General features: G+C 35.7%; 2 protein-coding genes across 2 annotated transcripts in view; one reads left to right on the top strand and one right to left on the bottom strand.

Annotated features, from left to right (window-relative positions):
- Positions 1 to 1,498: 1,498 nt before the first annotated feature.
- Positions 1,499 to 6,908, bottom strand: LOC129278293 (D-dopachrome decarboxylase-like). The gene is made up of 3 exons (XM_054914495.2): positions 6,532 to 6,908; positions 3,057 to 3,229; positions 1,499 to 2,177 (listed from the first exon to the last, which is right to left on the bottom strand). The coding sequence occupies exons 1-3, from the start codon at positions 6,637 to 6,639 to the stop codon at positions 2,087 to 2,089; spliced, it is 372 nt and encodes a 123-aa protein (XP_054770470.2). The 5' UTR covers positions 6,640 to 6,908; the 3' UTR covers positions 1,499 to 2,086.
- Positions 6,909 to 10,326: 3,418 nt separating this feature from the next.
- The window catches only part of LOC129278292 (uncharacterized), a 7,396-nt gene continuing 7,028 nt past the window's right edge, over positions 10,327 to 10,694 (top strand). The window contains exon 1 of the mRNA XM_054914494.2: positions 10,327 to 10,619. Within this exon, the coding sequence (XP_054770469.2) occupies positions 10,512 to 10,619 (108 nt within the window). The 5' untranslated portion in view covers positions 10,327 to 10,511. The remainder of the gene's footprint in view (positions 10,620 to 10,694) is intronic.

Here is a 10,694-nt window from a genome sequence, read left to right as displayed (position 1 = left end):
AGACTTTGTGAAGGGGCTTTGGTAATTCCTGAGACAAAATGGCGTCGAATTCGAGATGACTGTTGCCATAGTTATAGAAAGAGAAGTGTGATCAATTTTTAGACTCTCTAGACTCTCTCTCTCCCTCTCTTTCTCCATCTCGCCTTCGAGTCCCTCTCACCCCCACACACTCCCAGTCCTACTTCCCCCATCAGGTCAACAAGTGGACTCGAAAAACTCATAACTTACCTAGATTGTGCACCAAAACCTTCAATTTTATAATTGTAAATGTATAGTGCCCTCGTAGTAAGCTTGATTGCTTCACTCTCTTGCTTTTGAATTTCTTTGGAAAATATTTGTCTCCTTTTCCACCTGGCAAAATTCAGCTACTGCCCTACAATATTTATGAACCCCCCAAAAAAAGTATAATAGTAATAATAAAATTAATTAATTAATTAATAAAAGAAGAATGAATAAATGATAAATAGTAATAATAATGATGATGATAATAATAATAGTAGTAGTAATAATAATGATAATAATAATAATGTGAGCCGCTGAGATGTTTGCCCCAACAAGAATTGCTTCTCGTATACACACACACCCGCTCACCCACACACATATACAATGGGCATTCAAACCCTGCCTGGGGCGGTATTCTGAGGTCATTTTATCTTTAAAATATTTTATTTTATCTCTTAAAATGAAATTGGTATTCTGAGATGACATTTTATCTTTCAGATAAAATTTTAAATTTTATCTTGCGTAGAAATTTTATCTTGCGTATCTACAGATAATACGCAACAGGGGAGTGCCTGCGTAGACATACCCTTCGCGTATCTGGCCATTGCAACGCGGATGATGTGCTTGCGCTCATGTTACTTTGAAGAAAAATAAAATAAACTTAAAAGAGGGTAGGGGCTATTTTATCTCCGCGACGTTGATTTCATCATTATTTCTTGGTGAATTAAATGCAAATGTTGACATGAAAATGAAGAAAAATTATATATTTATTGAGAATAATACCTTAACGTTATTCCTGTACAATCTGGAAGTATTTCATGAGACTTTTCATGACTAATATTGTCTTTGAAATGATGCTTGAAAAGAGGAAAAATAGACTTCGAAAAAAGATGAGAGTATTGTCATTTTTTTTAAAAGAAATCTCTGTAAAGACGCGCAAGCGTATATTGCAAGCGTATTTGAAGTCAATAGATTGACGCAATCTCACTCCTTTGCCACACCTCCTGGCGGAATGGATTTTCATTGGTTGAGTGATATGAGAGAGCTATAAAAGCGCATTTCTAATTGGATATTGATTAAAAAATAGGTGTGTCTTACAGAGATAAAATGAAGATAAAATTGTTCTCAGAATACCAATTCGGAGAGATTTTAAGGGTATTTTATCTCACTGATTTTAACGGAGATAAAATATTTTATTTTATCTGAGATAAAATGGATCTCAGAATACCACCCAAGTTGTTGAATAAAAAAAATCCATTCATCAGACACATTACGATTGCTGGTTTTAAACCAAATCATTTTATTTCACATATATACTTGTAAATGCAAATGATGCGAAAATGATTACTGGTGGCAACAGAAAGAATGATCCAAAATTAAATAAATTTTTTCGGTTGTAATGCAATATCAGGCAAGGACGGGCAAGGACCCACTAGTGTTTGCCGTTATCTTAATGGCGCCCTCCCCCCCAAAAAAAAAAAATCATAGACCTATATGAATATTTTGAACATTACACTAAAACCTAGCAAATACAAGAAGAAGCATAAATAAAAATGAAATCATTTGCATAACTGAAAAACATTAAGTTATAAAAGATTAAACTCTTTATAAGAAAGCAATTCCTTTAAGAACAATTAAACAAAGTGATTTGATATGTCTGTACCATCCCGGAGAATTACAGCTTTATTGAATTCAGATGAATCACGTACATGTGTCCAATTGGCGACTTATAAATGTTAATATTGCAACAGATTAAACAGTTTTCTCCAAACGGAGGGAATTAAGACACGGGATTCCTTAATTGATTCATTTCAAATTGCAGTGGCTGAGATTACGCGCGTTTGAGGTCGAGTGTATTAGGTCTTCATTTGGCTGGTTTCATCCTGTCACCGAGAAGCACGCCACCAAGAAGTCCGATCTGCCACCGAGACAGAGTCTGCATTATCAGGTTGATTCTGGAAAGAATTTAGAAAAAAATAAATTTGAAAAAGAAGAAATTAATTGTCCGGAAACACACGATGAGAACGCAGACATATGCATAGCGGAAACAAATATAACCAAAAAGTATTCAAGAAAGAACGGTTTAAATAGAAGAGGAAAGTGTTATATCCACAAGTTTACTACTACAGAGGAGAGGGCATGCATACAATTTTGTTCAGCTAAACATTTTTGACAACAAAAATTACAGTATGATTACATCGGCAAGAAATGCGAAATGCCGCCCACCCTATCTGACGTAAAAAGGACATTGCCACTTTTCTGTTTAAGAGTGTGTTGAAAAGCGAGAAAATACATACGTTTTTATTACTAAAAAAATGTCTACAGTTTTTCTCTTTAAGAAGGCAGAATATTACGAATAAAATGGTGAATCATCCTTAAGGCGGCCACCCCCCCCCCCCTCTCCTGATTCCACCGATCATCAGGCGCTGTACCACGAGGGGAGGCAAAGGGGGCACATTCCCCCAGCGCAGCCTTATTGCTTGTCAGAAACCTCTGAAAGGGAAAGTGCCTTCGATGATGGTGACCCTTGAACATTTTCATATTTTGTTTTTCCTGAAAAGGATATAGATATAGGTACTAAAATATGGTTTAAAAGACAGATCGTGAATGAAAGAACGTTGCAGATTTTCCTTTATTTTCTTTTTAGTTTTTTTATTCCATCTTTTTGATAGGGTATATTTCGATACGACGTCACTTTTTCCCACTCCGACAGTCGACCAACATGACACAAAACAATGACCCGAACAGTAATTGGTTCTTGAGGGATAGTTGAGGAAAATAAACTTGATTTTCTGAACTAAAAGTCTAAAAATTACGTATTCACAATTCCTAACCTTTCGATTGGGACGTTGAACTCAGCAGCGGCGAAGTCGATGAGCTCCTTTGAATACTTCCTATTGTCCTCTTGGTCAGTGAAGTTGTCGACGCTGGCGGCGAAAATCATGAGACAAGGGGCGTCGCTCCCCATTCGAAACATGGCCTCGTGACGTAAGGAGATTGAAATAGCCTGGATAAAACATAATCATAGGTATAACCATGGTAACAGTCGTAAGTTTTTTAACAACCCTTATTCATCATAGCATGATCAGTGTTTCACTAATGTAGTCCTAATTCCATTCGGAGGCCGCCATTAATTCAAGCCTAACGTTTATTATGATGGTGGTCCAATTTGTTTCATTTTGTACATTATGATATATGACTAGAAATCGTATAATTTACATCACATTTATTTAGATACTCTCAACTTTCGTTACTTTTATCGAATATATTGTATGTAATCATTGCATTTTGTTGGATTAACACATAATAAAACCGATTTCAAATCAGACAAAACAAACAATAAACAACCGTTATCATCGTCATCATAATCATCGTCATTAAAATCAGATTGTCTGTAGGCCTATATAATAGTCCATATTTACATGATTCGGGAGAACAAAACCATGATCATTCATTCACTCATATTCGCTAATAGTTACCATGTATGTTTATATAATCACTTCCGTGTAAGGAGACACTGATAATCACTTAGCATGAGGGCTTGTACATCATGCGATAGTTTCACAGTAAATATTCGTTTGTACTGCAAATTAATACTATAATAGCTGTGTTAATACGTACGCTCTGGCTGAGTAATAGTGGCGAACACCTAATATATTTAATATATTTTATACTTTAAGATAATATTTTGGCATATCTTTATGTAAAAATATAACCCCAAAATCATGTATTACCATTTATTGCGTGAACATTCTGGAAAGAAACTGGGAATATATATACCCCTTTAATTTAAATCGAAATAAGTACATAGGCCGGAAGTGCAAGGCCATGAATGGATGCGGGTACAAAATGAATTGAAAATTCTGATGGTTAATTTGATCTCATGCAGAAAAATTAGCTGGCAATATAAATTAACAGCTTGGATCGACTTTGAAAAGGAGAGGGAAGGAATTGGAATACGGCAAATGACTATGTGCATCGGAAAACTAATCGTTTATTATTATATCAATTTTCTTTAAAAACAAAGTGTTTCGCATGGTGAATAATGAAGAAATTAATTCACTGACTGAAGCCTCTTAATCGATATAAAAACACTAATGCATGAAGCAAATATACCTGTATTTATCTATCCGAAGAAAGAGTATACTTTGATAGAGCAGCAAGAATAAGACTAACGAATAAAATGAATTTCAGTTAACTTTACCTTCAATTCAGTATAGAAGCGGGATAATATCGTTGCTAACATAGTCGGTCTATCTATCTATCTATCTATCTATCTATCTATCTATCTATCTATCTATCTATCTATCTATCTATCTATCTATCTATCTATCTATCTATCTATCTATCTATCTATCTATCTATCTATCTATCTATCTATCTATCTATCTATATCTGTCTGTCTGTCTGTCTGTCTGTCTGTCTGTCTGTCTACCTACCTACCTACCTACCTACCTACCTACCTACCTACCTACCTACCTACCTACCTACCTACCTACCTACCTATCTATCTATCTATCTATCTATCTATCTATCTATCTATCTATCTATCTATCTATCTATCTATAGCTTCCTATTTACCTACCTACCTATCTGTCTATCTATCAATCAATATATCTATCTATCTATCTGTCTATCTATCTATCTATCTATCTATCTATCTATCTATCTATATCTGTCTGTCTGTCTGTCTGTCTGTCTGTCTGTCTGTCTGTCTACCTACCTACCTACCTACCTACCTACCTACCTACCTACCTACCTACCTACCTACCTATCTATCTATCTATCTATCTATCTATCTATCTATCTATCTATCTATCTATCTATCTATCTATCTATCTATAGCTTCCTATTTACCTACCTACCTATCTGTCTATCTATCAATCAATATATCTATCTATCTATCTGTCTATCTATATATCTATCTATCGATTTATCTGTCTATTTATCTACCTACCTATCTATCTTTCTATATTGCTTCCTATCTATTATCTACCTACCTACCTACCCACCTACCCACCTATCTATCTACATACATATATATTTCTATCGATCTACATATATATCAAATTCATTAATATGTTTGCAGGTATGGTTTGCCGTTATACAGATCCTCCTAAGTTCTAATGTTTTACCCCTTCCCTCTAACCCGCTTCCAGCTCACCACTAGCCATGGCAAAAAATCACTGCCATTTCAAGGAAGCCTTTCGATTTATCAAAGGGGTGTGGCACATCTTTCTCGACCCCTCACCCCGCCCCCTCCACCACTCTTCACTATGGAAGCTTAAAAGTGCCACCCAGATTGTCATATAATAATTTCGTCATGTCTACATCTCTTAGGAAAAAAGGATAAGATGACGAGATCTCGGATCTCGTCATGTCTACATCTGATAGAAGAGATGATCAGATGACAAGATCTTCGATCTCGTCATGTCTACATCTTTTAGAAGAGATCTCGGATCAGATGACAAGATCTCCGATATCGTCATGTCTACATCTTTTAGAAGAGATGATCAGATGACAAGATATAATTGGATCTCGTCATGTCTACATCTTTTAGAAGAGATGAATGATCAGATGGCAAGATTTTGGATCCGAGATCTTGCCATCTGATCATCTCTCCCACAAGATGTAGACATGCCGAGATCCAAAATCTTGCCATCTGATCATCTCTCACACAGGATGTAAATTAACATGACGAGATCTTGCCATCTCATCATCTCTTCTATAAGATGTAGACATGACGAGATCCAAGATCGTGTCATCTGATCATCTCTCACACGGGATGTAGACATGACGAGATCCGAGATCTCTTTATCTTATCTTTTCCCTAAGAGATGTAGACATGACGAAATGATTATATGAACATCTGTGTGGCACTTTTAAGCTACCGTACCCAAGGGATGTAGACATGACGAGATCTAAGATCTTGTCATCTGATCATCTCTCCCGCGTGATGTAGACATGACTAGATGATTATATGACCATCTTGGTGGCATTTTAAAGCTTCCGTACCTCACTCTTGGAAATTTCAGAACCTTTCCCTTATTTGCGTTAACCTTTAAAGGTTGTTCTATTCGAAGCAGGAAAATGTTCTAAACAGTTCTGTAGAAACGGTTTTTTTTTTAGGGGGGGGGGGTTCTTGAAGGAATGAAGAACTACTAATTAATAACTCTTTATAAATTCTACGGGTTCTTTTCACTATCGAGAACCAAAACAAAGTTTTGAAGGAAACTACTTTTCGAGTTATCAAGTTGACTAAATCTTATTTTGTGAGAAGAAAAGAAGAATGTAAAGAAGGAAACTTACTGGAAGTGGTTTTCCAAGCACTTCTGATACTTTAGTAGCGGCACGGGCCACGAATCCCTCGGGGAACTGGTCGACGGGGACATTGGTGACGAATTCGACGATAGGCATGGTGCAGGCTACTTACTATAACTTACTATAAATCTGCAGTTGAAAACCGTCAAATGGCTAGGTATGCTAAGGAGCAGAATTGTTTGTCCTGCGAACGCAAACTTTTGGCTGAAAATGACCCTAGTTTCGACCGATCAAAGGTACTCGATCTGATTCATCCAACGCAACTGTGACAACAAAAGAGTATTGTTTCGTGTGGTATACGTGAGTGTATGTTAAAGTCACGGTATTCTTTATTTTTGATGGTATACCAGTAATGTTTGATAATCACTCATGACATCGCTTTACCATATATCCAGGGAACCCTCATAGGAAGGCTTTAATGGCATATATCCGGGGTACTGGAATTACTGTACATTGCGTGTATTTTGCATGAAGAGGGAGAGAGAGAGACCGACAGAAAGAGAGAGAGAAAGAGCGGGGGGGGGGTAGGGGGTGGGGAGAAGACAACATCAGTCTTATGGGAAATGTTCCACACATGAATTACATTTCACGTTTTCCCTGTTTTATGCCCATTTTTGCCTACCATGACAGAAACACGAATGAATCATTCGGAGTTGACATTGGTATGATTCGTATTGTTAAGAGGGGTCCACACAACAGCACAATAGGCCTATACAAGTACTGCTTTTTAGTGGATCCCTCCATTTTCTCAGAACTACATTTTATAATGTTTATGATATTTTGCTTATATATAATACTCTGTTTTGTTTTACTTAAAATATCGTATATTGTACATGCCTCAATTTATATTGTCTGTATAAGTTCATTGTAATTATTTAATTATTTCGACCACTTTACTTTGTTCTGTTGAAAATGAAATAAATTGAAATTGAAATTGTTGTATTTCAACTTTTGATGTAATCAAATTCAGCTCGGCATGATGCTATGTGGGAGACCAAGTACCCCCCTCCCCCTCCCAACCCTAACCCCCTCTCTTTTTATCCCCCCCCCCCATCTTTCCACACTCTCACCATTTCTATATCAATTTTCCTTTTCTGCTTGCTCTGCTTTCACGATATACAGTACCCTCCAGTTTTCATTGTTTTACCTTTTTATATGCCCAATACACAATTACAATTAATGCTGTTAAAACCTTTTACACAACGCTTTTCACTATAACTATGAACCTAACAGTAGTCTTGTAAACGGTTTAAACAAGCATTCAAATTCTAAAAACCACAAGGTTTTTTTTATTATTTATCATAGGACGCCACCAATTTTTAAGCTTAGTCGATCACGATGGCGGTCTTTAATTAATGTTTTCTCTTTTTTATCATTATCAAAAGTGAAGTTTATGCTGGCATCATAATTTATAATCATTATTATGATTATTTTGCTTATATAATGGATTATTTTGTATATTGCATTATGTAAAAACATTTGATTGTATTATTTTGAACGCAGTATACAATAAAGGCAAACAAACAAACAGCGTACGTTGTATAAAATTTCAACAGCGTTTTTACAGTGTACCTTGCCATAACTCGCATAAATAATCTTCTTTGAAGTCGAAAGCAAATAGTGTCATTTGCTTTCTGATATAGTACTCTTGAACACTGATTTTTTTATTTGAATAGGATGTCTAATTTTGTATAGGCCTGTATTATAGAACCGCCTGCGCATGGGATTGTTACTCCCCCTTCTCTGACATGTCTGTTGTCACTATTCACCTCTTTAGTTCTTTTTTTCTTTTCCTTTTAATTTCCTTCCTTTGTATTATTTTTATTCCATCCCATTGCTTTAAGTTCTTTGGGAGCACTGGCCGTGATCCGGGGGAGGGGCGGAGAGTGACCTCTGTTGACGACCCCTCCCCCATTTTTTAAGTTGTCTTATTTCTAATGGGGAAGTGCTTATTCATAGAACGGTGCTGACACCTAATCCTTATTTCTTTTTTTTTTCTTTTTTTTTTCTTTTTTTTTCTTTCTTTCCTTCTTTCTTTCCTTTCTTCCCTCCTTCTTTCCTTCCTTCCTTCCTTCATTCCTTCCTTTCTTTCTTTATTCGGGGGGGGGGGGGTCGTCAGAATATGACGAAATTGTATTTGACACCCCCTTCCTCGTTTTGTTTTCTTTCCGGTAGACACGCAAAATAATATACAGTATATAATTGAAAAAAAGATACTTCAACCGTGCTCATTCGTATAGGTCCTAATTAACAGAGTCCACTGCAAGAGTTGAGATACCCGCATAATTTCCATCTCTCTTTAGATCAAAATAAGAGGAAATCTATATACGAGGTCTTATCACTGTATCAGGGTATGAAAAATAACGATACCCTTTTGTGGAATACTTGCACAGTAGGCCTACACATGAAGTTTTTGGCATCTCATCTAATGAAAAAAATTAGAGTATATGTAAATGTTTATAATTTAGCTTCTGATCAGAAAACCCGGAACGACTTTGAGTGTGTGTGTGTGCAAAGGGGGGGGGGGGGCAGGGGCTGCAACATGCATATCGCAATTTAATAGTTCTTTTCACGTTTTCATACATGATTATTAAAAAAAAATTGAGAGGGTAGGGCTAAAGATCACTTTCTCTTCACTAGTTCTTGCATGATAATGCTTATGTGCGAGTGATTGCAAGCATCTGATTATGATTGAAAGTCCATCATTATTAATCTTTATACTGGCGAATTCAGCAGTGAAATGAGCCAAAAAATTGAGGGTGCGAGACCTGGCGAATGGGGCAGAAATTTCCCCAAAATATGCGATCGAGCGAAGCGAGCAAAAACTTATACATTTTTTATAATTTTTTGGATAGTTTTTTATGTAATATTCAGAAAAAAAATTAGTGGAATTGGTAAAAACTATTGGGCCTATTATTTTGATGATGATGATGGTGATGATTATTATCATTATTATTATCTACATTATTGCTATTATTATCATCATTATTATAATAATAATAATAATATTCCGCATTTATATAGCGCTTAACACATCGGAACGACGTCTCTAAGCGCTTTAAAGATATATTATTACCCCGGTCATCGGATCCTTGCATGCCCGCATACAATGTATGCACCTTCTCCACTCCCTGAGGAGCATTCCAACAAGAGGTCCAACAAGATATATATTATCATTGTAATGATTGTTATTATTGTCTAATACCGATGTGATTTAGTTTAGTGTTTTAGTTTATTATGAAGTCATCCTTCCTTCGATTTAATCATCACCATCATCCTTATCATCTCCATCTTTACAATTAAAAATTTGCCATTCTGCTGAATAAATGTATTATTAATTTTATGAGTTTTAATCTTGGGTTGTCATTTTTCTTTCAAGCAATTTGCTTATGATAACAATCCTTCTCCTGCATATTGTGGTTGTTGTTGTAATAATTTGGTAATAGATCCGATATTTGCTTAGAAGTTTAATTTTGAAATCCATTTTTCTCTCTAATTCACGCAATAAACTGTAATCAATATATTATGTTTGTTATATTATGGGAAAATATATTGGGCCTATACGAATTATATAAACGCAGAAGAATACATTAAATCATTATTCAAATCAAATAAACTTGAAACTTTTGCATGTTTACCGAAACCTCATGAAGATGCTTCCTCTGTTAAGTGACGAATCATCCTTTTTAAAAAAAAATCCACAAAGAATGTCGCTCCGTGAAAATCTATAAGAATTTGACCTATTGGTACCAGTAATATCTCCAAAACATGGGCCGTAAAACCAATAATGTACGTAGGAACCGAATACCATGGATCAGAGCGTTATCACTTTTTAGCAACGGTATACATGTATACATGTTGTCTGCAAGAATGGAATGATAACCTGTAATTACTCTACAATGGTGGATGAGGACAGAAATAGAAGAGGGTTTTAATTAAAGTGACAAAATAATTTCTACGATATTATTATGCCTACTCTGACAGTGTATACTAATGCTCCTCGGCAGGATTTCCCGGACAACTTTTTGGCCGAGACGGTCAAGCTGGTCTGCAGATTACTTAACAAACCTTTCAAGGTGAGATCTATACTTTATTTTAAGTGATAAGAAGTTGCATGTGTTCTAAATCGTCCTAATGAATCTTTACATTTT

Source organism: Lytechinus pictus, chromosome 15 (assembly GCF_037042905.1).
Source record: "Lytechinus pictus isolate F3 Inbred chromosome 15, Lp3.0, whole genome shotgun sequence".
Lineage (NCBI taxonomy): Eukaryota > Metazoa > Echinodermata > Echinoidea > Temnopleuroida > Toxopneustidae > Lytechinus > Lytechinus pictus.
This window is presented reverse-complemented; position numbering and strand designations above follow the sequence as displayed.